Source organism: Lepidochelys olivacea (genome assembly GCF_965140295.1).
Source record: "Lepidochelys olivacea isolate rLepOli2 genome assembly, chromosome: 6".
Taxonomy (NCBI): Eukaryota; Metazoa; Chordata; order Testudines; family Cheloniidae; genus Lepidochelys; species Lepidochelys olivacea.
Genome location: NC_140416.1, coordinates 82,377,156 through 82,404,878, shown reverse-complemented (window position 1 = coordinate 82,404,878; position 27,723 = coordinate 82,377,156). Strand labels below are relative to the sequence as shown.

The 27,723-nt window shown below is 38.0% G+C and overlaps 1 protein-coding gene across 2 annotated transcripts; it reads right to left on the bottom strand.

The window, feature by feature from the left end:
• Window positions 1–1,408: 1,408 nt before the first annotated feature.
• On the bottom strand, window positions 1,409–25,798 carry SRP54 (signal recognition particle 54). Of its 2 annotated transcripts, none has more exons than XM_084630292.1 (16): window positions 25,592–25,798; window positions 21,626–21,736; window positions 14,938–15,029; window positions 14,045–14,129; window positions 11,478–11,582; window positions 9,852–9,918; window positions 9,705–9,762; window positions 8,882–9,032; window positions 7,722–7,870; window positions 5,893–5,993; window positions 5,689–5,775; window positions 5,130–5,203; window positions 4,711–4,819; window positions 3,274–3,444; window positions 2,203–2,298; window positions 1,409–1,837 (listed from the first exon to the last, which is right to left on the bottom strand). In XM_084630292.1, the coding sequence occupies exons 2-16, from the start codon at window positions 21,701–21,703 to the stop codon at window positions 1,746–1,748; spliced, it is 1,515 nt and encodes a 504-aa protein (XP_084486418.1). In that variant the 5' UTR covers window positions 21,704–21,736; window positions 25,592–25,798; the 3' UTR covers window positions 1,409–1,745. The 2 variants fall into 2 exon arrangements, with proteins under 2 accessions (XP_084486418.1, XP_084486419.1); XM_084630293.1 differs by lacking the exon at window positions 25,592–25,798 and adding an exon at window positions 25,136–25,560.
• Window positions 25,799–27,723: the final 1,925 nt, after the last annotated feature.

The following is a 27,723-nucleotide window of genomic DNA, read 5'->3' as shown; positions in this document are numbered from 1 at the left end:
GGTACGTTTTACTACAGATTTCACACTTGGGAGAAACGACACTTGTCACCTTGGGAAACAGAACAATACAGTTGTACAATGTAAACAAATCCTCATTGGCCTCTTAATGCTGTACTCAATGCCTCATGTTTTTGCCTGTAAATCAGAATCTTTAATTAAAGTTTTAAAAGATTTTTTAATAAGGTATTTGCAGTGGTACTAAGCAGGCTGATGTTTCCGTATACCAAACCCCAAGCCTTGTTTAACACTCTTTAACATTGGGCAGTGACATTAACACCTTTGACTCTTTGGGCCCATATATTCCACTGAAATTAATACAAACACCCCCTTCCCAGTCAATTGATAGAAAGAAAATAGATATTGAAAAGTTTGTCCTTGCTGCCTCTCTCCCACCCCCTCAATAATTCTTCCATGACTCCAGAAGTCAGGGATAATAGATGAACTTTGAAGCATGCCCGAAGGTCAGTAGATTCTGCCCGTTTCAGACCATGGTTGAGGATTAAGTTCCAAAGTCAATTAAGTTCCAAAAGATCCTCACACAATTGCCAGCTATTCCTTCTCTTTTATACAAAGGGAGTTCCAGCTCAAGCACCCCTGCTCACTGTGTCAGTATGACACAGCAGAACATCATTTATCCGATCTAATCAGATAATCTGGAGAATGGGAAAATGCAAGGCTGCAGCACCATCTAGCGGTCACGGAGAGATCACCCGCTTCTGGACCTGTGTGGGCAGGTTGTTCGGTTAATACACAGAGCCGCATAATGGAGGGTCAAATAAATGGGTTTCTACTGTTTTGGGAGAAAGGTAGTCTCCTAATTCATCAGTCCCTGGCCATTTAGAGCTTTATGGTCAATATCAATATTTTAAATTCCATTTAGTGCAGATTAAGAGCACCAGTGTATGCTCACAGCAAAATACACTGCTTAATTAGGAGTCTGGTGAGATTAACACAAAGTTAGATGTCATGAGTGTACTGAAGATACTGGAAACTCAATAACCCTCTCAGACTCCTATATCTACTAAACAGGAGGAAAGATAAGAAGCAAGCTTGTGAGATCCTGCACAGGATGTCTACGGCAAGGAGCAGCAGTTCCCCCCAAAACCAGTCTCTGAGAACGCGCAGCAAAGGAGGTAGATGCACACTAACGAGCAGCCCTTCCACCCCAATTTCAGTCTGCAGGCAACTCAACACCTCAAATGCATGGATATCAAAGGCATATATTTCCTCTGATCATCTTTCTCGTAACTGTTATTTAAGTACTGCTATCAGTGAGCAGTGGCCATCTACACTACATCGCATAAAAAGGTGCATTCCTAGTGATAGTTTTAAAATCAAAGAAATAAGCACATCCTTCATTTACAACCATTTAAGTTTATTTTACAACGTATTTCTTGGGACATTTTATGTTACTATTAACCAAATATCTGGCTTGTTTACAAATATAATGGCTGCCATTTAATGCAAACAATTAAAAAGTGTCTCTACATATTAAAATTTTACATCATGATTTTTATTTATTAAACTTAAGAACATCTTTTGATGGGAAGGAACTAAGCAAAAATATAACTGTTTTCCAGAAATCAATTTAGAATCTTCTTGAGAAGCCCAAATAGAAGTTTCAAAAGGTCACTTCCTTCACCCCCATCGACACTCCTCTCTCACTGTAAAAAGGAAGAAATCAAATCCTTTTACAGAAGTCACAGCAAAAGTCCTCAGCCAAGTCAGTTTTTATTAAGGCTTCTTTACATATTATTGAATCCCATCATGCCTTTCATGTTTCCAGCAGCACCTTGTTGAAACTGTCTCATCATTGACTGCAATCCTGCCATCCCACCTAGAGAAGAGAGGTCAGTGAGAATTGGGTAGGTAACTAGCCTGGCAATTCAATTAGTAGTAACTCTTTTTGGTAAAGAAACCTCATACTTCACCACTAATGCACAGCACCATAGGTGTTCAGCTGTGCTTTACAAACACAATAGGCATAGCCCAGAAGAGCTCATTGTCTAGTTTGGATGGATATTCAATCCAAGTAGTATGTGAGTGGGAGTAGATGGTCAGAGAAAATCGGCAACTGAAGACTAGATTTAAGGTGGGTTTTAAAAGGAGAGATAGAGAAGGAACACTGAAATATGCTGTCAAATGCTCCCCCATAATTCCTTGCAAATTGCCTAGTTTATACTGCAAAAATGTAACACTTACCCATGTGATGAAGAACTCTTGGATCCATCATCTTTGCCATCTGTTGGTTCAGTTTTGCCATTTGAGATGGATTTACATTCTTTGACATGTCACCTCCTTAAAATACAGAAAGTGACAAGAAAAATGCATTACTCAGGAAACTGATAATGTAAAAGCTTCCCCCTTCTAGTTGCTCGATTCAAACCAGCTTAAGTTAACCATGATCAAAAGTGACGCTGCCACCTGCTAAGTGGTTGATGATCTGTATGTGTTTGGCAGTACTTGTGGGAAAAACAAACAAACCAGCAGTCTGTATATTCGTAGCGGAGAGAGTTTTCTCCTCATCAACAGAAAATCTTTACTGCCAGGCTGAAACTGTTCATGAACTCCACTCTTAAATTCACAAGGCATGAGTGCTTTATCTCTCTGGCCAACTGCATGTTAACTGTCACATAACTGGCATAAGCAGCAGTACAGCTAGTAAAGAATTTTATATAAAATGAAAGTGAACACATTTTAGATGTACATAAAGCTATTCAAATATTTTCCAGGGGTTAGCAGAATGGCAATTCCAGGTGCACTCCTCTAAAATAATTTCCCTTTAAATTGAATCTACATGCAGCAGTCACAGCTGGGTTGAATTTATCATGTAGAGCAAAAATTAGCTTATAAACAGGACTTGGGAACTGTTTGGTAAATGATGTTTCTGACCAATAAAAGATTATAGGAAAAAAATCAAGATTTTTTTCCTTATTATTTGGGGACCGAAGGGAATCCTCATTAATCAGATTTCTCAATCTTGTCCACTTCCATTGAATGAACACTAACAGTACTTTGCCTTTATTAACTAACTTCAAATCAGAAACACCAATTTCTGCTCTAGGCTCATTATGTAACTCAACTGTCCATAGAGTAACAGAAGGCGCCATAGCCCACTTTCATTCTGCAGCCACACTTACTGCCTTTTCTCCCTCAGACCTCAAACTACATTTTTAAACCCCCTCATCTTTTGCCCTATTCCCACTAGCGACCACCACCACAATGCCTTTCCTACAGCTGAGTAATTGCCAAATAGATGGATGTTTTACTTACCTTTGAAAAGACCCTTGATGCCTCCCATCTTTTTCACCATCTGTGCAAACTTTGTGTACTGTGTCAAAAGCTCCTGTACATCTCTGGTAGAAACACCCGAACCTCTTGCTACTCTTTGGATTCTTCCTGGTTGTTTACTGAAAACCTTTGCACCATCTGTACTATCTAGTTCTGCGATTAAAAACAATGCAAAATATTTATACTTAATCGTATGTGAACTTATTAACATTATCTGGATGTAATACAGGTTTTAATGAGAACTCAGTCACTGAGAATTGTTTTCATTTTTGAAGTGTGGTTCTACCCTGAAAATTGACTGTAAGTGGTAGTGGACTTCCATATACATTGTATCTCAATGATTTCTATAATTTTTCCAACTACCAGACACTCAAGCTGGATTTCCTTTATTCTTGTGCATCGCCATTAGCAACAGATGTTCTGCATAACAAATTATGCCCTTAACTACATGTGTGCAATCCCACTGAAGACTACTGCAGTTTGCACAGGTATAACTGAGGGCATAATCTGCCAGTTAAGCTTCTATGACTAATGTTGATGTGCAAGATGAAAACAAACCAACCTGAGTACCAGAGACCAGGGTGACCTGGTGGGTCTGACAGGTGGAAAACAATCTTTTTACTTGCAAACAGATAAAGTTTTATACGGATATTAGATAATAAATATGCAACCTCACACAGACATTTTTGCAGGCAATTCTACCCTGACAATGACTTTAAGGAAGTGATTGTCAGTCATTAGAGATAATGAGTGTATGGACCGTGTCTACTCCAGCTGCAAAAGTATGCTTAGAAATCTCCTCTAGGTAATAAAATATCCCTTCCAAATAATGTACTTTGGATCAAGCAGTATCTGGATCCTCTACTCAGTCTTATTTTTGAAATATGTTATGTTATGTGCACTTCAATTCTGTTGTGGGTTTTCCAATTGTTTCATTGGATTGTTTCCAATTGTTTCAGTTATGTATGGATATTTATACGAACAACATGATAAATTAGAAAAGGAGTACTTGTGGCATCTTAGAGACTAACAAATATATTTGAGCATAAGCTTTCATGAGCTACAGCTCACTTCATCGGATGCATGCAGTGGAAAATACAGTGGGGAGATTTTATATATACAGAGAACATGAAACAATGGGTGTTACCATACACACTGTAACGAGAGTGATCAGGTAAGTAATAAATGCTCAAATAAATTTGTTAGTCTCTATGATGCCACAAGTACTCCTTTTCTTTTTGTGGATACAGACTAACACGGCTGATACTCTGAAACCTGTCATGATAAATTAGTACTCTCCTGTTTCTTCCCACCCTCCCCAATACTTGTTTCCCTGACTTGTTCCAATAAAATAATGAACACAGCTATGAATTATTTAAGTAACTGTTCTTAACTTTCTATTACTGGAACTTGTTTTACCTTGATCATTCATACTGTCCATTATAGTCATCAATTTCTTTAGCCTTGCCATTGATTCCTGTTCATTGCCTTTACTCATAAAATCTGTTCCAAAACCAGGGATCATACCCTATAAAATAGTACAGTTAAAAGAGTTAATTGTGTCCGTTTTGCAAATTACAAGAGACTACTGTTTGAGTGACCTGTGAAATTGATAGCGCTATATATTTTAAATATTTTATTCAGCAAATTTGAACATGTTCAAATGCAGAAAAAGGCAAGTTATTCATGTTTACTAGAAGCCATTAAAATTATCTGGTAGCATTTCAGGCAGCTATTCAATGGGACGAATTCCTTAAAATTCAAAAGAGTTCACTCATTTTCAATTTTTGTAGAAAGCGCTGGAGAGGTTTGGACAGAAAATTTTCAGGATAACTAACCAAGATCTGACTGAAGGGTCCCATTTTCATGATGTTTTGGAATTGTTCATACATATCTCTCAATGTAAACTGACCTGAAGCACAACAGAAATGGAAGGTTAGTGAAGATGATCACACGATTACATTTTTATGTAGACTGATCCTGCCCACCCATCTCTGATTACACTTTATGACGAGAACAGACAGAGCCAAATAGTGTTAGATGCAAAGATACTTCTTCTGCATATTCTTCTATTATTTGGCTGTATCTCACTTTGCATAACACATTTAAGAACCTTAGGTAAATTGCAATTGTGTTGAGAAAGCATGCAAATAACGCTATGTCAGAGGAGCAATCCATTTACTTTCACATTTCAACTGTTCGTGAGAAGTCTGGATTCTTTTTTTTTTTTTTACCTGTATGATTTTAATTTATATTTCTCTTTAATTACTTAGTTTACCATGACAAGGAAAAAAAAAGTTGAATAGTTACTTCAAATAAATTTTCTACAAACTGAAGATTACTCAAAAGGTTAGCTCTGTTACATAATTTTTTGGGGGGGGGGGAGGACTAGCTTACCATGTTTCAGCTTCTCTATGAGTGCCTCGTTATCATCCAACTTTAATTCATTTACTTTATCTATCAATCCTTCAATATCACCCATACCTGGAAAACAGAAAGCCTTCTTCAAAATTTGTGAGGAAAATTATGCTCCAATTTTTTTCTGTGACAGTGACATTTTTGAGAACACTTGTGTAGTCTGTAGTTATAAATAGTACATACCAAGGAGCTTGCTGATGAAAGGCTGTGTTTTGAATGGTTCAAAGTCATCTATGTGCTCTCCAGTACCAATAAAAATTATAGGACTTTTTGTGGCAGCAACTCTGCAATGAAGTATAAGTAATAAGACTGTCTCTAAACAAAAAAAATCAATATGGCCCAAATTCTGCTCCATTATATTAAAATTAATGAATGTAATGACACTTGTGAGATTTTATTTGCCTGCAATATTCTAGTATCTCCTCAAACTACCAGTGCAAAAGGCTTCACTATACAGGATTTGAAACAGCTACTTGCCAGTAGCAATTGGGAATCATTCCCTAATAAGCTCAGGGATTTAAGTAATCATTTTAGGCTTGTAATATTTAAAAAAAAAGTTACTATTCCCTATGATTATAAATAGAACCTTCAAAATATGAACAAACTTTAAATAGATGTATTCCTGAATCTTCAGACAGACTCAGTGCCTGTACCACTGCTGATAGCTTTAACAAGCACCACTAATGGGAAATTAAGATGGTCAGTTTCACTGTTCACATTCAGAACTTTGTGGGCACCTAAAACTTAACCCTGTCCATTTCTTCCTGCTGCTGGGAAGCCAACAGAGGCAAGTACTTAAGTTATTCATGGAGGAGCAGCCAACAAAATGGAGAATCGTGGAGACCTCTCTTTTTCTTCCATATCTTAAAGCAGCCAGGAGGCTTCCAAATGGGGAGACAGATAAAGCTTCTCCCTTCCAGAAAGTAGAGGAAGGTGGGAGCTTCAAGGTGGTCAGACACCTACTAGCAAGAGACGTGAAAGGCAAAACTCTAGAGCAGGGACCACTCTGCTAGAAATTCTGCACTCTGAATTCCCAGCAGCTGGAGAGGTGGGGTGTAAGGAAAAAGAAGGCACCTGGTCATCTTATTAGTATGGCCCAGGACCTGCAAGGTGCAGCTCTCACCTTCAGTGTTTATTTCCGGCTAGTATGCTTCGTCTTCTGCCAACTTTATTTTTACTGACAGAACAGAATATTTATAGGCGTTTAAGCATCTTAACTTTTCAGTTCAGTCAGACACTGACTTAAAGAGCTGGCATCAAAAACAGACCAGATTGGTCTGCCAATATTTTCCATGGTGTCTATAACCAACCTAATTTCTAACCATTATTTCCACAAGTGTGTTTGTCATGTCTGCCTGTATAAAGACAGATGCTTAGATATCATATTTCTGATGTGTTCTAATAACTTTAGGACTGTGCTGCATGGCTTTCGACAGAAGCACAGAATCAAAGATAATGTAACTGAGGAATTTATAAGTGGGTTCTTTGACCATTTTCTGGACTTTTCGCATTCAGAGATTTGACTTCCATTCCACTGATATGAGTCTCATCCAGCATTGCCTCACAAAAATCTGAAGTTTCAGTTTTATCTTTTTTGGGTATGTCATCTTAGACTCTTAATGGGAAGCAATCTTTTTACCTGAACCAAGTCTGTAAGGCATCTTAATTTTTTTAAGGGTATGAAGACAAACTCACAGTAACTTAACACCCCTCTCAAGTGTACAGAGAGACTAATGATACTATCCTGAGAAAACAAGTTGACGCTTACAGAAAGATGTATAATATCAAAAAGTGCCACAGTCTGATACTGAAAGCACCCATAACTCCCCCTGAAGTCAGGATCAGGCCATAAGTGGTTTGCATCAAGGCCAGTGTTACTCACTGAGCTAAGAATCAGCACACCTAATTGCATGTGACAAAAACAACAAGAGAACTTTAACAACTCTTCTGGTAGTTTAGACATAACATGCAGCTACAAAAGTACTGAAACCCCATTACCACACAATACTTACGCACTGAGAGCGCCACCTCCTTTTGCATGGCCATCAAGTTTTGTCACAATAACAGAGGCTACATCTACTTTATCTTTGAAAGCCTTCGCCTGAGCTTCACAAGCTTGACCAATGGAGGCATCCATAACGTAAACAATGTTATCTGGTTGCTGGAAAAATTAACATGAGTTATTTCCGGGTCTTAACTTTGTATCTATGTATTATGTTCTGTAGTAGACTCTTAAGTACACTGAAATTTTTAAAGAAATGGTACACATCTAGAAAGTATTTCAAGAGTGAATCAAGACTGAACAATAAGCAAGAAATACAGTAACTTGAAAATACATTTTTTCCACTTCATTCCCCAAAGAAAATTCAGGAAAACTATGGATATTTACTTCCAAAGATGGCCTACTAGCTATAATAATGGATTTTTTCACAAGTTATAATCCTCTACTTAATATGGACTATTAAAATATTTGTAAACATTATTGTTTATGCCGAGCAATGTTAAGCCAATATTTGTCCATGCTGTCCTCCTACACTCCACTTATTAAGTATTAGGCTTACTAATAAAAAGATGCCAAAGAATATCTTCCATTTGATCCCAAGTCTGGTGACCAAGCTGAGGCTGTCAGTTTTGTTACTTCATGAAGACTGTTCCTTAATCCACGTGACAGCGTAAATTCATTTGTTCATCAGCATGACCTATGATCACCTCATCTATCTCACATAAATCAGACATGTGAAGAAGTGGCAGAAGAAACCCAGGCACATTTGCTAGAATTTCTGTAATGTTGTAAATACACATCAGTCTTTTTTCTTTTAATCTGTTTATGCAAAGATCACCAAGGAAAAGAGCATATTGTTTGAAGTGATAACGTCCCTTGATATATGCAAGCCAACTTTAATTCAATGACTAATTATATAAATGAGCAGAAGAACAGTTTAAAATTAAGTAGTTTTACTGAACTTTCACCAACTAAAGGCTAGTAAGTTTCAGACTTCATTTATCCTTGCTGTTACAGTGGTCAGAACTGTCCCCATATTTCAGAAACTCCTGACATGTTCTATAATAGACAGCATCTATGTAAAACATTTGGATAGTGATGTTGTATTCAAATGACTATAAAAACAAAAGACAATCGAGAACCATTTTTACATTTTCAGTAGTTACTCACTATAGCATTGGCAACTTGTAACATTTCTTCAAACAAAGAGTCTTCCTGTTTGTGACGCCCACTTGTATCAACAATGATTATCTCAAAGTTTTCATTTTTAAATTTCTCAACACCTTCTGAGGCAATAATCACAGGATCCATTTCTGTGTAACTGTTCAAAAGGTAAAGACATGTCTAAATTACATGAAATAACTTTGTGTCCATGCACCCCCATCCCAAGAATCTATTTTTAGGAAACTAACTTTTAATTAACTCATATATATGCAATCAAGTAACTTCAAATCCATCCCAAATTTCTAGATGTAGACATTCTTAGTTATAGAGTACTGGTTGTTTATATGTTAGAGCATCTGGAGATTTTATATCTAACCTCTTTCCTTTGGCATCTCTTGCATTGAAAAGCATAATTTATACACTGTGCCTTATCTCAGCTCTACGGATATAGAGCTGAAGCAGGTTTAAAATCTATATTCTTCCATCAGTGTGCACACAGTAGCAAGATAGGAAAGCACTGAGAACTCATTCAAAGCATGATTCAGAAGAATGATCACTTTTTTTGCTCTACAGAATTGCCATCTTATTGTGAGCCTCCTGTCACTGTTTATATTTGGGGATAGAGATTAAGTGCTTTCTAACATATCTGAAGATCAAAAAGGATGTATGCATGTCTCCCTGAAGACCTGAATGTGTCAGTAGCTTACTCTTTTATAATGGTTCTGTTCTTGTTAAAATCTGTTTGACAGCACACTGATCCCCTATATATCTTTTCCAAATGTGTAACAATAGAATGAGTTGAACTGTTCCCAAAACCAAAGGTGCGTACCTCCCATAAAATGGAATTCTTGCTTTTGTTGCATTCTGTTTTAGCTGGTCAAAAGCACCTGTAAAATAGAAATATTGTCAGTGGACCATCTGCAATGTATAAGTGTGCAAAAAATGGAACAAACCTATTTAAAGTCACTCATAATACCTGCTCTGTATGTGTCTGCACATATCAAACATGTCTTCCAACCTTTCCTCTGGTAATAGTAGGCTAACTGTTAAAAGGAAATACAAAATGTGATTACAGTACCAAGCATTTTAGTGATTTAGGTGATGAAAAATCCTTTTCTTAAAAATAGAAAGTTAGATTTATAAAAAAGCTAAATAAGTCACTGAAGTCCTGTACTGGTATTTTCTAAACGACAGGAGTCAAGACACTTTTCCTGGACCACGCTGCCTGCAACCAGAGACCTTTGGTCATATATTAGCAACAGTAAAAATGTAAGGCATTATCAGAGGTTATTGCCTTTATTTAGTATTTAAAGCAAAACTTTTCTACCCTGTGACTCATTGGCTTTGCCTTATCATGTACTAGGCAGGTTTGGAATGGGACATGTAATTTTTATTTCCTGAGCTAGTGATGGTCAAGCAATATGTAAAAGTACATGTGGAGAATGGAAAGGTGAACAACCAATGTGATATCCTGCAGACTGGTTGCTTGGTCCTGAACCTTTCAACTGATAACAGAACAGCTTTTGAAGCGAGCCCCATTGCTTTAAATACTTGTCTTTGTTAAATGAAAGCCCTCATTATATACATTCATCCCACTCTACCCCATTAACATTCAGATGTGACAGTAATCAATTATTTTTCATGTATCCATTTCAGAAAAATATATCTCCTCCACTCCATAAACACTTTAATAAGAGCTGGAACAATTTGCCCCTTACTGTAACACTGACACTATAAACTGCAACAGTGCAAAGCAAATGTCAGAGAACATTAGGGTGACTCAATTAGAGAAAGAAAACACTTCCACTATGCAGTCCCTCTGTCAGAACCTGAATTACCTAACTAGATCAGACCACTGGTCTATCTAGTCTAGTACCCCATCTCCAACAGTAGCCAATACCCCAATGATTCAGAAGAAGGTACAACCACCACCACTCAGTGAACAATTATGGAATAACCTGCCCATGCTGGGGGGGGGGGGGGGGGGAGGGGGATTTCTTTCCAAATCTCATCAGCTGGTGGCTGGCTTCAACTTTCATTTATCAAGGTTTCTCTTCTCTCTTTAATCCCATCAAATATAAATTAATGTTCTTATCATAATTTCTTTTAAATTATGAATTGTGTAGAAAAACCTTTCTGCAGAGATTGTATCTCTGCTGCAGTAAGTCTCTTATATAAATAGGGTTGTACTGTATTCAGCAAACTATATTAATAACCATGGAAGTACACAAGCCAACAGTAACATCTAACAGAAATCTGTGTTTCAGACAGTTTAATTTTTACTATTCTCTCTATTAAGGGCTTGTCTACATTACCTGCAGGATCGATGGGCAGTGATCGATCCCCCAGGGGTCAATTTATCGCATCTAGTCTAGACGTGATAAATCGACCGCTGAGCGCTCTCCCGTCAACTCCGGTACTCCATTGGAGCGTCAGCTGTCGACTCACCGCAGTGAAGACACCGCGGTGAGTAGATCTAAGTATGTCAACTTCAGCAATGTTATTCACATAGCTAAAGTTGCCTAACTTAGATCGATTCACACACACCCCGCTGCAGTGTAGATCAGGCCTAAATATTGTAAAAGGATTCAGTATAATTTACCTTTGAACATGTTGTGGTTTTACCACTTCCCTGCAGCCCAACAAACATTATAATGTTCTGTTTTCCTTTAGTTGGTGTCCAGGCTTTGACTCCAGGATCTACAAGCTGTAAGACAAAGCATAATAATAAATGAAAGAAAGTTAAACGTCAGAAGTGTGGAATTGTTAGAGGACATACTACGCTCCTACCTTCACCCAAGTCCCTATGCAGAGGGGTGGCTTGACTTACATACCCAACTGTGTGTCTGAACTTGGTCTTTTAAAAGGTTAACTGATTGAGCACTGCTATTAATTACACATTTCACAGGTCTAAGTCAAGGTAGATTTGGCTAGTCCTTAAATACATACACGCAAAATTTCCTTGAGTTCAGATTTTAAATTTGTTTGGTTTAGTTTGCTTAATTTGAAACAAAATATTTAAACAATTTTAATTCTGATTTTTAGGTGTGTGGTGTCACTAACAACCTGGCCAACAGGTGGCTGAAGGACTGGCTAGAACACCACAAATGTCATGTTGTGATGGGCATGCTCTCTGAGACGGCTGATAGACCAATCGATCAAGGTGAATTCTGATTTCTGTTATGGACTAAAGAAAGGATAGACAAGACTAATTTGACTTTATAACCCTATAAACAAACGGAACACCCTATTCACAGCTGATAGCAGAAACCTGTCAGTGCTTGAACAATCCACCTACCCATGGCAAGTAGGAAGCTTACCAACAGAACCACAGCCAATTTGTGCAGAATTTAAGCTTTTTAATAAGAGCTAGAAACATAACTTTTATGGCTCCAGTTTCTATCTTATAAGCAAGAGAAGAAAATTAACTGATGCAGTGCCCTCTTCCTGAGTCTGCAGATGTTCACAGCTTTGCTAATGTGCTCCAAAGTGAAAACAAGGCACAAACATCAATTTTCGCTGCTTCTACTCAAAGCCCTCTTGGGAGATGTGAAACTGAAAGGAATCTGGCTAATTTCACTTTGATGCTTCTGGCTGGGAAAAGCTGAGTAACTGTGCAAACAGGCACTGAAGTTATTAAACGAGGGCAACAACTCACAAATGAAGACCAAAAGGGGTAAGACTACTAGCGATACCCAATATGCAGCAGCCAAGAGGTTGTGGGAGGAAGGTACCCAGAGGAAGAACGCTCCTTACCCCTGCAGCCTTGGGGAGGATTTGTATACTTCAGATTTGTCAGATGTCTTCTAGATGGAACCCAGGCCCAGCCCCATGCCCTCAAGCAGCGTCCCAGGACACCACAACAATAAGGGAGAAATCATTGCACCCTTTTCTTTCCCAGAAGCAGAGGTGTGTTGGTTTCTGATGTAGGTGTTCTTCACAAACAATACCTCTATCCCTCTCTTCCCTATCACTTGGTCTTTGGCTAGTAACATTAGGTTAAGAGTCTTGTAAAAATATCAAACCCTATGTAAAAGTGGATGGAGGAAGGGAATATGTGCAAATGGGAACAAAAAACATGCTAGGGGAGTAAACAAGAAAGAATGATGAGATAAGTTAGAAAAGTTGAGAAAAAAAATGGAGGGAAAAAAGGAGGAGGAGAAGCAGAAAACGGTAGAGAACTGGAAGAAACTTTGAAGTCAGCAAGAATAATATAAAAAGTGATCTAGTGAGGGGAAAAAGAAAGAAGTGGAGTGAAGCCAGGAAGGGAGAAAATGTCTAAGGCCAGATCAACACTATAAACAACTTACCATCGGTATAACTACATCGTTACATGGGTGAGAAAAATCCACACACATAAGCAATGCAATTATGCCAACCTAACCTCTGTATAGAAAGTGCTATGCCAACAGGAGGGCTTCTCCAGTCGACATAATCCACCTATGTGAGAAGCCCTCCTGTTGGTGTAGTAACATCTTCATTGAAGTGCTACAGCACTTCAGCGCAGAGTTTTAAGTGTAGACGTACCCTAAGAAAGCAAGAGAAATTTAGTTGATTACATTTAAAAAATTTTATTAGACAGACACATTGTAACATACTGTCAATTAAAGAATAAAAACAATACACAACTGCTTTATTCCTTTAAATTGCAGCGTGGCTTGGTTGGGGGGCATTGCAGAACAGCTCTTTTCCACTTGCTCATAGGCTTATTTCTCAGCCTTGTAGATGTTGGACAAATTTTTCAAGCTCCAGTTACAATCAGAAATAGCTTGTGTGAGCACTAGAGTTTGAAAGGACTCCAGTTACCTAATCCTACATTCTTTCACAATTCAACAAACAATTTCATACAGAAACCATTTTTCTAATCTCTCTAGTTACTAAGACTTTTTTCCCCGTTGTTCAATCACAATTCAAAAAAATAATGTTATAGATTTTTTTATTTTTAATAACAATGTTAAACATCTTTGGATTTAATGTCCTGGCACAGGTAAATGCGATGTATCCAAACACAAATCTATTTTAATACATAACAGTAGCTCATATTTTGTAACTGTGAGATGTTTGTACAGTATGTTCATACCTGAACTGTTATTTGGACTGGATGGTTATTTACACAAAAAGAGAGATAAAAATCCAAAATAAAAATATGCAAATCTCATACAGTTTTACCTTGACAAGTTCTTTAAAGACAGCATGCTGAATCATTTTCCTTTTGTTAAGACCAGATGCCATCTCTTCAAGATCAATAGCAGACCTAAGTTTTTAAAAGTTGTTAAAATAAAATCAAAACAAGATAAGGAATGTCAGTATAGTTTAAGCAAACCTTGAGAAGAGGATCATAAGTATGTCTTAGTTTATATGAACAGAGAAAAATGCCCTACATTCTCTAAGTGTCTTGAACTGTCCATATTTTCTTAAACATAAAGAAACGTACAGTAGAAACATTATCCTCATATTTAGGGTAGATTACCAGCTTTCTAGTATACTTGACTATTTTAGAGAGCAACTCAAGTAAAGTACACTAAAAGTTAAACATATTTGAACAGTACTGTCACATGTAAACAGACCTCTGTATTTCATTCTGTATTTATATCAAATACAGAATGAAACAGGCAAACCTTAAGAGGCATCAGTATGGTTACTATTAAAAGGTATGATGTATGGCCAACTAATTAAACTCTGAAGGAGTTTCACTGCACTAAAATGTCTAATTTGACCTCATTACTTCTCATGGAAACTTTATGAAATATTAAATTTGATATAAAAACAGATAGCATATATAAAATCTATTTTCTTCTTTAGAAAAACATCATCAACTAGTTAACTTGAGGAAAGATGTCTTAGGTAAAACTGAATTGACACTGACATTTAAATGCTCAGACTAAATTTCTCTAGTGAAGGAGAAGTGGAATGATGGGGGAAAATAATTAAATGAAAATCACGTATTTTTGTTCCTTTAAAAAGGTATCATGTAAGTTACTCTACACATCTCACTCGTCTGCAAGCTCCATACAAACATAATAGAACTAGTCAATTTAATGTATTTTGATTATTTGACTTACTTGACATTTTCTCTCAGCTGTTTCACTAATTTAATGTTAACATCAGCTTCCAGTAGTGCTGTACATACTTCTTTTAACATAGCATTTAAAACCTTTGGGAGGATTTAAAAAAAAAAAAAAGAGGGGGCATTTAAAATTTACGATTGTACAGAAATCAAGTTTGTTCATAGCATCATGAAAACAATGGCATTTTTGTTTTAGTGTTCGGTAAACATAAAATAATTAATACTTAAAGCAATCCTTGAATCTGATGTAAACCACAGACAGAATGGATAGTCCTTGAAGTGGAAGTTGATGATTTTAGATGTGTCTTACTGGAACACACTGATTTATAAATTAAAAATATTTGATTCAATTGTGTAAACACAGGAATAAAACAAAAGTACTACAGTAGAACCCCAGAACTACAAACATCAGAATTATGAAGTGACCGGTCAACCTCACACCTCATTTAGAATTGGAAGGATACAATCAGCAGAGACCAAAAACAAAAAAACCCGCAAATATGGTACAGTGTTGTGTTAAACAAACTACTAAAAAAAAAATAAACGGAAAGTTTGACATCTTTTTTTCAAGTAAGCAATCTTTCTGTGCTTGTTTCATTTAAAATTAAGATGATTAAAATCAGCATTTTCCTTCTCCATAGTAAAGTTTCAATGCTATATTAAGTTAATGTTCAGTTGTAAACTTCTGAAAGAACAACCATAATGTTTTGTTCAGAGTTATGAACATTTCAAAGTTACAAAATACCTCCATTCCCGAAGTGTTCGTAATGGAGGTTCTACTGTAGTTCTATGAAAAAAAATATTCAGGTATGAAAAGCACAGCTGATCAGTTTATATCATCATGCAACTTTTACTCTACTATATTAAAAGAATGTGTTCCTTCCCCCTCACCAGCAAAATTACCATAATTTCATAACAAGAGATAATTCAGCCTCATGTAAAGGTAAACTCAAGTTAATTGGAAGAATTGTACTGTAAAAGTAATTATAGATGTGCATAAAATAGTTATGACAAACAGCAGATGAAATGAGATTGACAAGAACAGTTTGTATCCAGTCACAGACAAAAGTGAACAAGAACAAACATCAAACATCCATAAATAAAAGCATTCCCTAGAACCAAAATAAGCACATTTCATTAAGAAGGTACACCATGATTCACACACGGGGGTTGGACTAGATGACCTCCTGAGGTCCCTTCCAAACCTGATATTCTATGATTCTATGATTCACTTTGGCCAGTGTTTTCAAACCAGGGTGGCTAGAGTTCAGAAGGTGGTTAAATTTTAAGGAGTTGGTGCATTTAAAATTTTTACCACTAATCCATACTCTACACAGCTTTCTCAGGGGCCTGATTTTCTGAGACACTGAACTCTTGTAGTTCTCACTGGAGAAAACAGGAGATATGGATGCTCGCCCCTCTGGAAAAAACAGGTTACCTATTTAACTGCTTAACTTAAGCACCCAGGTTTGAGAATTTTGTCTGAGGTATTATACATCTTCAGACAGATACAAGCTTGGGATAAGATGAAAAGTTTATGGTCTTAATCAAATCTGATAATTTGTTATATAAAGAAAACAACACAACACATGATAAAATTTAGGATAATTGGCAAACTATTCATAGATTAAGGCCAGAAGGGATCATTGTGATTATGTAACTGGATTTCCGCAAAACACCAGCCACAGAATTCTCTGGATTAATTCCTGCTTTAAGTCCAATAGCTGTGGTTAAACCAAACCCTATTTTAGAAAAACATCCAATCTTGATTTACAGTGATATAAATCCACCACAACTTTGGTAAATTGTTCCAATGGTTAGTGAGGCCTTACTTCCAGTCTGAATTTATCTAGCTTCAAATTCCAGCCACTAGATCTTGTTATAACTAGACAGAAACCTCCTAGATTGAAGACCCTTCTATCACCAAATTTCTATTCCCCATGCAGATATTTATGTATCCTTTACCTTCTCTTTGTTAAGCCAGATTGACTGAGCTGCTTGAGTCTCTAAGGCATGTTTTGAATCATTCTCATGGCTCTTCTCTGAGCCCTCTCCAATTGATCCTTAAGCATAGCCACCAGAACTGCATATTCAATATTCACAGTAGTAGTCGCACCAGTGCCAAGTACAGAGGTAATGAAACCTCTATTCTAACTTGATATTCCCCTCTTTACACATGTAAGGATCACATTAGCTCTTTTGGTTGCAGCTTTGCACAGAGGGCACATATTCAGTTGTTTATCCACCATAACACGAAATCTTTTTCAGAGTCACTGTTTCCAGTCCCTGCAATAGTGTGTCCAGTTCTGGAGTTCCCCCATCCTGTATCTATGGTGTACATTCTTTGTTCTTTGATGTATAACCTTACATTTGGCCATACTGAGACACATATTGTTTGCTTGTGCCCAGCTTACCAAGATATAGATTTCTCTGTATGAGTGAGCTGTCCTCTTCATTATTTACCACTCCTCCAATCTTTGGGTCATCTGCAAACTTTATCACTGATGGTTTTATTTTTTTCAGATCATTGATAAAAATGTTAAATAGCATAGCACCAAGAAACGCTCAGTAGGGAATGCCACTACAAACACATCTGCTCAATAGCTACTTTCTGTTTACAATTACATTTTGAGTCCTGTTAGCCAGGTTTTAATCTACTTAATGTGTGCCACACTGATTATGTATCATTCTAGTTTCTTAATCAAAACATTGTGCAGTACCAAATCAAACACCTACAGAAATTAACCATATTACATCAATGCTATTATCAAAAGATACTTAGTTTGACAAGATCTATTTTCCATAAAACCATGTTGTTTGGATTGGCATTAGTTACCCTACTTTAATTCTTTATCAACTGAGTCCTGTATCAGCCATTTAGGAAGAAGAAAAAAAAAAGCCACAGGATTCCTGTCAAACTGAGAAGCCTATAGTTACCATCATCATCCCATTTACCCTTTAAGTATTGACAACAACGTTAGCTTTTTTCCAGTCCTTTGGAACTTCTCCAGTGTTCCAAGACTCATTGAAAAAAATATAACGTTCCAGAGAGTTCTTTGAACAGCTCTTTAATTCTCCTGTAAATTATCCAAGCCTGCTGATTAAAAATCATCTGTCTTTATTAGCTACTGTTTAACATCCTCTTTAGTTACTGATTGAGTTATAAGTATTTCATCATATAATATGAATACATCATCTTGCTTCTTCCCTTGTAGTATGATTTCCCTCACTCTGTAGGCGAGATAATGAAATATACCGACCCCAGGAAGGCAGAAGTGATATGTATACATCCAGGTGTCCTCTAGAGGAAAAGTCCTGTTTAAAGGTCACTCCGTTAAAATATTTCATTATAATTGTATATGTAAAATCAGGAACAAGAACAAAAACCTCACACCCTCTAGTTGGAGAATAAAGGCGGAAAAAGGAAATCCTGCCGACTATGCCATGTAAGAGGAAAATTCACTAGGGTGAATTTGCTGGGAAGCCCTGATAAGGGCCTTGCCCCTACCCTCAGTCAGGTGGAATGAGCCTGAGAGGTAGCTCACAATTAAATTTGGTTCGTTATCACTACTCACCTATCACCAAGAAGAGGACCCAAGTTTGTTAGTTGAAAATTAAAACGAATATTTATTTATAGGGAATTCTTCATTACAAAGGTATGCAGAGAAATTATTGATACAATTCTACGGCAAATTTTATGTAATATTTTTATGTATTATAATATTTGTTGCAATGCAGAAAAAGGAATAGGTTAACCACAACTCAAGCACTCAAGACTTTTATTATTCTCTTATTTGTATGCTATTTTATACCTAGGATTAATTGTTTTTCTATTTCTTTAAGCTGTTTTTTCTGGTTTGCTTACCTAATCGCGTCACCTCATCCGAGACAGTCCGACTAAGGTGACCTTCACTCCGAATGAGACCTGGCCAGGGCCTCAGAGCCGGTTGGCACGTCGATTCTTTCAGGAGATTGATTGGTAGGGGAGACAGAGCAAGGAGGCTCCCTTAGGAGACTCTTGTTAGTTCTGTCACACTGCTTAGCTGTTTTCAGCTGACATTTAAAGGTCTGGGCCCAGCTTTACTTTCGATTTGGAGTTATCAAGTGGCCAAATTAGAATATTGTTTGGTTTTACTAATTTATGCAGTTTCCTGCATTGCTATGACTATTTGACTTGAGTGCATATGTTGCAGTCAGAGCCACTTGCCTTTTCTTGCAGCATATATTAACCTAGCATATCTTAAAACACTTCTAACACATTTAACTTCATTGCATATATTAAAGATTTAAACATATTCACTCCTACTTCCTTTTAATGATTTGCATACAATATGGTTTTGTATTTTAGCTGATACATACATTAAGCTTGCTCCTACTTCAATTAACCATAAAAACACATACATCTTACTCCTACGTATATTACTTTATGCATAATACATCATAACTTGCTATTGATTCTATTGTGTGAGGCCTATTGCTTTCTAATGCATTTATTTCACGCTTCTCAAATATAGAACAGAAATATTTATTGAACATTTCTGTCTCTTCTGCATTGACAATTCTATCATTTTCATCTAGTAATGAACCAATACCATTGTTAGGATTCCTTTTGTACCTAATATAATTAAACTCCTTATTGTCCTTAATTCTGCTAGCCATAGGTATCTGTCTGTGTCCTTTCTGCTTCCTACATCAGTTTTCTGCTATTCACAGCTTCTAATTCATATTCATTGCTATCAACTTCCGCTTATTTCCATTTGTTTTATTTAACTTTCACTTCCCTTCTAAGCCAGGATTGTTTTTTAACCATTGTCGCCTTCTCTCTCTCTCAAAATTATGGGCTTGTGGCTTTTTTGGGCATCTAACAAAATGCTCAGACTTAAAAGTTTAATGAAAAAGGTGCCACGCAGTAAGGAATAAGATCCAGAGTTTCTGCCAATGTAAAATTTACACAGCTCCTGGCTACATTATGGCTGCCTATAGCAATGTTATTAGTTTCACAAGCACTGTAATTCAGTCACTTTAAAGAAACAGCTGTTTAACTTCTTTTTTGCTAAAAGAACCTGCACTTACATTAAAAAAGCTATTGGATTGTTATTGGGTGGGAAAAAGTTTAACTCTATTTCAATATGTAATAGATGCATGCTTAACCAATTATTCCAAAAATTTACATTTAAAAAAGGCTAATGCAGTCACAGTCCTAGGATGCATCAGGTGAGGTATTTCCAACAGAGACAGAAAAGTGTTAGTACCATCATACCAGGCACTGGTGAGACCTCATCTAGAACACTCTGTGCAATTCTGGTCTCCCATGTTTAAGAAACATGAATTCAAACGGGAACATTTGCAGAGAAGAGCTACTAGGATGATCAGAGGAATGAAAATCTACCTTATGAAAGGAGACTCAAAGAACTTGACTTGTTTAGCCTAAGCAAAAGGTGGCCAAGGGGAGATATGATTGCGCTCTATAAATACATCACAGGGATAAATACCAGGGAGGGAGATGAGTTATTTAAGGTAAGTGCCAATGTGGACACAAGAACAAATAGATACAAACTGGCCATCAACAAATTTAGACTCAACATTAGGCAAAGATTTCTAACCACCAGAGCAGTGAAGTTCCAGAACAGCCTTCCAAGGGAAGCAGGAGGTGTGTGTGTGTGTGTGCACGCACGAGGGAGGAGAAGAGAAGAGAGAACCGAACTGGCTTCAAGACTCAGCTTGTTAAGTTTGAGGAGATGGTATGATGGGACTGCCTATGATGGCATGTGGTCCATCAGTGACTGCCAGTAGCAAAAATCCCCAACAGCTGGAGATAGGACACTAAACGGGGAAGGCTCTGCATTATTACAGAGAATTCTTCCCCAAGCATTTGCCTGGTGGGTCTTGCCCACTTGCTCAGAATCTAATTGATCACCTACTTAGGGTCAGAAAGGAATTTTCCCCCAGGCCTGACTGGCAGAGACCCTGGGAGTTTTATGGCTTCCTCTGAAGCCTGGGTCACAAGAAGGTCTAAAACCAGTGATGGAGAATTCGCTGTAACTTGATGTCTTTAAATCATGATTTGAGGACGTCAGTAACTCAGCAAGAGGTTAGGGGTCTATTTCAAGAGTAGGTGGGCAATGTGTAGGAGGTCAGACTAGATGATCACGATGGACCCTTCTGATCTTAATGTCTACGAGACCTGTTCAACTACATTTTGTTAAACATATACCGTAACTACTAAGTCACCCAAAATCATACAGAGGATACCCAAATAAGCTTCAGAACACAGAATTAATAATTTATATACTATTAAGCATACAAATTATTAATTCTATCCAGCAAAGTTGATGCAAAAGATTTATACTCCCTTACTGATGTGCCTCAGTACCTTCTACCAGCTGGCAGACCCAAACTTAACGTGGTTCTTTTATTTCTGTCATTTACTCCTTTGATTTCAGCTGCTTACCTTCTTCCCTGGCTCATTTCCTCTTAGGAAGACAGTTTGATCCCCTGCCCATGCCTTGCACACTTAGTTAAAATTAAATAATTGGGGTATCTTCAAGCTGATGCGTTAGTTTGGCCACTGACTTTGGGGTGACTAAATTCCAGTAGTTTTTAAGCAAGACCAGTCTAGTCCATCATGGTAATATTTTGCCTTCTCGATGATGAGAGCTATAATGTACACAAATATTACATACCTCTTCATTGATAATTGTAGCATTGCTCAGCGAGCGCAACGCTGAGGTTATTTTTCTTCCAAGGTCTGCTAACACCATTTTGGCGGCTTCAGAGAAATCTCACACAACAATCTGTAAAGCATTAAAAAAAGGTAAACAAGCTTTAATTTTAGGAAATATTCTGTTACAAGAAAAAGTAAGTAGGTCTTTGATTTTTAGGTGAGGTACGTTACCATGATGTCATCTTGATGTTTATATAGTGGGAAAAGAAAGTCTGTCTCATAATCAGCTTTGTTCTAAGACTATTTAGATAGTTTTGCTGCTCTGTATCAGTCTAAATTTCTCATTTCCTGAGGACACTCATGAAAAACAGGTTATTTTGGAGTTTGTTATTGCTGCTCATTTCTCATCTCAAGTCCTAGAATTCTCTTTAGAGCATTTCCAAGCAACTAGCTGTGATGTCACAACCAGATTTGAGTTATGGCAAGGAAGAAGAGGATATGAACAAACTCAAACTTTGAGGTGAAAAATTGTTCCAGAGAAATATACCAAGTAAGAGACCCATGTTCAAATCTAGATCTCCCTCAGTGAGCCAAATGACACTAGGAAAACACCAGAATTAGATCATAAATCTTGCCTTACAATATATATCTGACAACCTGTCAAGAAGAAATCTCTAGGAAGGAAAAATAGTGTGACAAAAGCCATGTGAAAGTTGAACAATGTTATACAAGATAGGAAAGCACAGTTTTGATGAGTAAACCCTCATCTTTCAAAACACCTTCTGATTTAGATTCTGCCAGGTAGAAGTACAACTCAAAATTTGACTAGACTATTTTCCTTGTCCAACTTCTGTGAAATCCACATCTTAAATAGAAAAGATCTACTTTTTAAAGTTACATTTTAATAGCTTACTGTTATTAGCAATCAAAGCCCCAATCCTGCAGACATTTACACAAGTGCTTTATTTTATATGTCAGGTTTGATGGGGCTACTCATGACCACATTTATATTTATAGAATTTAAAATAAGCTTTCAGAATTCTGCACATCTGCAAGTGCAGATGTTACACATTGTTTCCTGACAAAGTGTTATTTTTGCCACAGAAATTCGAAACAAAAACTAAAGAAATCAAGTGGCTCAGCTTGCAACAGCATTACAGTGAGCCCATAGCTAAGTAACTGGGGATGGGGAGGCCAAAAGACTCTACATTTCAACTTCAGCATTTTTAGTTCCAACTGCCATTCTCTCACGAGTTACCAGACAATAACATAGACAGCACATTTCAACAGAAGGGCTGGGAACTGCTGAAGTCTAATGATACTACAGGAATCCGAGGCTCAAAGAAACCATGAATATTTCACAGAAATTTGGATACAACTAACAAAGATGAGATGGGGAAAGAAGACTTTAATAAACTTGTTTTATTCCTTCTTCATCTCATATGGTAGAGAATCCAAATATTTACTTTTGTAACATTCTTTGAAAAAGTCTTGGTATTAGTAAAAAAAAAAAAAAATACTACTCAACTCATTCTTTTATAGCGGAAAACTTCATGGGGATTTTTTTTAAAATGTTTGTAAAAGTTTATACACTTTAAAGTTAGGCACGTACGTGAACCCTCATATCGAGGGACTCAAGTAACACTGTAAGCAAACATTTATTTGCTTATGTTACCAATATGTTGGATTATTAAGAATGGAAAAAAATGTTAAATACAGATCTCTTTTCACCATGTTTCTTTTTTGCATTTCTCACAGCTTGTACCACGAAAATCAGCGAAGTCTGCTCTACTTTTGTTAATAGTCCCTTTAATGTCACAAACATTGCAGGAGACTGTTTATTTAAACAGCGTTTTCTGTTGTAGCCATGTTGGTCCAAGTATATTAGAGGGTAAGTCTACACTTAAAGTGCTACACTGATGCAGCTGCACTGCTGTAGCACTTTAATAAAGACGCCCTATGCTGATGGGAGAGAGCTCTCCAGTGAGCATAGTTAATTCACCTTGAGAGATAACAGCTATGTCTACTACAGACCTTACAGTGGCACAGCTTATACTGCTGCAGCTGCGCCATTGTAAGGTCTCCTGTGTAGCCACTCTATGCCAAAAGAAGAGAGCTCTCCCATCAGCCTAATTAAACCACCCCCCAAGAAGCGGCAGTAGCTATATCGGAGGGAGAACATCTCCTGCAGACACAGCGGTCCACACTAGTGCTTCTGTCGGTGAAACTTATGTCATTCAGGGGGGCTTTTTTTCCACATCTCTGACCGACAAAAGTGCTAGTGTAGACATAGCCTATGTCTATGGGAGAAACTCTCACTGATATAGTGCTGTCTACACGGCTAGGTCAGTACAACTACGTTGCTCAGGATTATGGATTTTTTACACTTCTGTAAACTAGTACACTTCTTAGATTATGAGTGAAAGATTGCTGAAAAATCCACGCTCCTGAGCAGTGTGGTTAAGATGACCTAAATCCCAGTGTAGACAGCACTAGGTCAAGTGAAGAATTCTTTCATTGACCTAGCTACTGCCTCTCAGGGAGGTGGATTACCTACGCTGATGGGAGAATCTCTCCCATTGGGGTAGGTAATGTCTACACTTAAAGCTGCTGTAGCGCTTCAGTGTAGACAAACCCCAGGTACTTTTCTCAGACCTGAAGACGCCTGAGTAGCTTGGAGGCTTGTCTCTTTCACCAACAGAAGTTGTTCCATTAAAAGATATCACCTCACCCACTTTGTTTCTCTGGGTTTTTTGTTTTTTTCTAGCTGTAATTTTAAAAATCATGAATACATTTTTTGTTTTGCATTCTGTAAAAAAACCTTTCACAAAATTTAATTTGTAGTTCTCTCTGAAAACATATCACATTAAATTTAAATTGTTATAATCTCCAACAGTAGAACTCTCCTCCGTAGCACCCTCAAAGTCTAAATGAGCAGATGATCTTCCAGTCACATTGCAAGGCATAACAAATGCAGGCTCTTTCAAAACAATGTAGTTTCAAATCCAGCAGTATAAACCTTCAGGTGAGAACCACGCTGCACGCTTGAAAGCCCCAAATAATTTCTACTCTTGGGTTAGCGAGCATAGGGAATAGGGTTGTTACGATTGATTGTTGTACTGAGATTAAGAAAGCACTCATAGAAACGTTGATATGTAAACATTGAAATATCCTATTTACTAGTGCCCATGGCTGATTAAATTTATCCCAAGGATTAAAATATTGTTTTCTAGTCTATGGAATACAATCTATTTAAGGTGATATTTATGGAGTCTTCTCTGCTGCTTTGTTTTCTGTAGAAATACATAACGCAATTAGAAGTTGTATGGTTAATGAGAAATATTTGGTACTGCTGAAAGAACATGTATCAATACTTTAAAATACAGAATGGCAAACATAAGTAGTCATGCAGGGTTTTATGAACAAATCAGTGGCCAACTAGAAATTATTTCGCATAATACAACAAAGCCACATTTAGTCTGGAACACCAGCGACACAAAAAAAGAAAGTTTATACCCAACCTTCCTACCTGCCGTTACAACAGGTGACGGTCCGGATTTTTGCTAGAAGCGGAGACCAGACACCCACCCGCCCCACTCTGTGTGGATCTTTAGAGCAGAAACCGGACCGCTTAAGCACGAGAGCGCGGCCCGAGAGCTACGGGGATGGGCCGGAACCAGGGACAGGCTGGTGGCCGGAACGATGTGCGTCTTCCTTCGAATCTGCGCAGGCTGCCAGGCAGGCGACACCCCGCCTCAGTCTCGGCTTGAGACTTTCCCCGGCTGGAGAGTGCGCGACAGGGGCAGACCCGGCCGGTGACCGCGGGCCAGACGGGAGCTCACCGGCAGGGCCCTGCCGCCGGGAGCGCGGTGAGAGGCCGACAGCCGGGCTGCGCCGGGGAGAGGCACCGCAGAGGGAACCTGCGCTCGGGGATGAGAACGGGCCCGTGCCCAGGACTCCCAGCCCGGCCGCCCACGGGACTCACCAGAGCGCACACGCGCAGAGCGGTCCCGCGGGAGGCGGCGGGCCCAGAGAGGCCGCGGTGCAGACCGGGCCCGCGGGGGCCACGCTCCTCTCTCTCACCCCGTCTGCCCCTTGCTGCTGGGGCTCACAACACAGCGAGCGCCAGCGCCGCCACTCAGCCTGGAAAACGTCACCTTACTCCTCAATCCCCGACCTCCCGGGGCAACCACTTCCGTTTCCCGGTCAAGCCAGCTGAGCCTGTCCGCTTTAAGGTGGAACTGAAAAGTTCCGCTCTAGGGGTTCTGCTCCTAGCTACAGGCTAATGGGCCGAAACATTTTCTTTTTTATTAAGCTTTTAAAAATCTGTAAAGAAAAAACTAACATAACAAACGATGCTTAAACGCTTCATAATATATTAACTCTTTGCTAGCTCACCCTAGCTATACCTGAAACATTTAATGCTATATATGACGGGTTACAAAGCAAATCAGTTATTTGGTATTACAGAAGTTTAGGAAGAAACAACTTTTGTTTTTAGAAATCCAGCTAGTTCGAAAAAAGATAAAGAGTAGAGGCAAAAATCGGAGGAGAGGGATAGAGATGGGGAAGGAAGGAAGTGGGTAGAGAGGAGGGGTTGGCTGGGGAATGTATTTAATAGGACCATTCAGATACTTCCAGAAAAGTTTCCCGTATTCTAAGGATTTTTCTTTGTATATTTTTGTGATGATATTTCATTCTTTCCAGGGCGGTCAAGCCTACAGTGTCTATGCTCCAGTCTTCAATTGTTGGGCTCTATTTGGATTTCTATTTTTGTAGTAAAAATAAGGAGGACTCCTTATTTTTGCTGATACAGAGTAACATGACTACCACCCTGAATTGTAGTACTAATCTGTTAGCACTTATTATTGCTCTGTTGAGCAAAAGTTTTCCAAATTTGTTCGGCTTCCAGTTAACATCCATTAGGTTTAAAATTACATGTTTAGCTTGTAACACACAATTTTATTTGTTAGGGAGAAATTTACTCTGCAATGAAGCTCTGCCCAAAACATACAGATATAGGGGTTTTAGGGTATCCAGAACATATGGGTTAAATTAGCACAAGCTGAATCATACATTTGTCTGATTTAGCAGCATGTGTTTTGAACAGTCAGAGAACGATCCAGTGCATTCTCCATATAATTTTCTGATGGATTAATCTTAAACAAAAATCCAAGTAACAGTTCAGAGCACAGGTTAAAATGTGTTTCCATTGGTTAGCAGAAAATAATTGGCCGAGGTCTTCCTCCTAATTCTTTTTTCGGGAATCTGTGTTTAATTCAAATTTGCTGGCCAAGACTGTATATAGTGTTGCCATAGGTTTTTTGCAATCTGTAATATTTGGAGAAATGAAAGGAGTTCAGGTGGGTCGGGGTAGCACAGGCATTGAGGCTAAATAGGTGGGATATGGCATGTTTACATTGGATATATTTCCACTCCTTCTTAGTCTCTAGATTGAACCTTTCATTTAATGTTCGAAAAAGGAGGAAGATATTATTTTCAACAAATTGACTGATGGTCAAAATCCCTTTCCTAATGCAGCCTGGACAAATGATGGGGTTGCCTACTATACAGAGTTTCAAGTTACCACAGATAGAGGCCTTGATATGTAGAAATGAGTGATTTTTAAATTTAATAGACATAGTACACCAAGTATTTCTGGCTGCCACAATAGTTGGTAATTGTTCTTTAGGGAATCAGTAGTAATCAGAGTGCAGTGCAATGGAAACAGGAAAAGCAGCAACCAATTCTGCCTCTAGCTGGAGCCAATCTGGGGCTCTGCAGCATGAGAGAATGAGCCACTGTGTTGCTTGGTTAAGAATTATTGCCTGATGCTAAAGTTTAAAGTTGGGAAATCTAAACCCACCTGTTTTGATAGGGAGCTTTAAGGAGATTGTTGCTAGCACCCCACAAGAAGGATCTGAACATATTGTCAATTTTGGTAAAATAAAAGGGAGGACTATCAACAGGAAGGGAATTCAGAATAAAAATTATCCTAGGAAGAACATCCATCGTGATGCTGGCAGACCAGGTACTAGCTCAAGGCAGAGTCCCCATGTCTGACCTGAATACTAACAAATACAGCTGGAATCACTCTGGCTCATCTGTGTGTTAGTA

What these genes read in the sequence shown, in the direction of transcription:
- SRP54 (XM_084630292.1), bottom strand. Translation starts at nt 21,703, where the DNA reads ATGGTGTTAGCAGACCTTGGAAGAAAAATAACCTCAGCGTTGCGCTCG. An exon ending in GGAGGTGGCGCTCTCAGTGC is followed by an intron (nt 5,994 to 7,721) that starts GTAAGTATTGTG and finishes ACTTCATTGCAG; the next exon opens with AGTTGCTGCCACAAAAAGTC. An exon ending in CATCAAGGGTCTTTTCAAAG is followed by an intron (nt 2,299 to 3,273) that starts GTAAGTAAAACA and finishes CTGTATTTTAAG; the next exon opens with GAGGTGACATGTCAAAGAAT.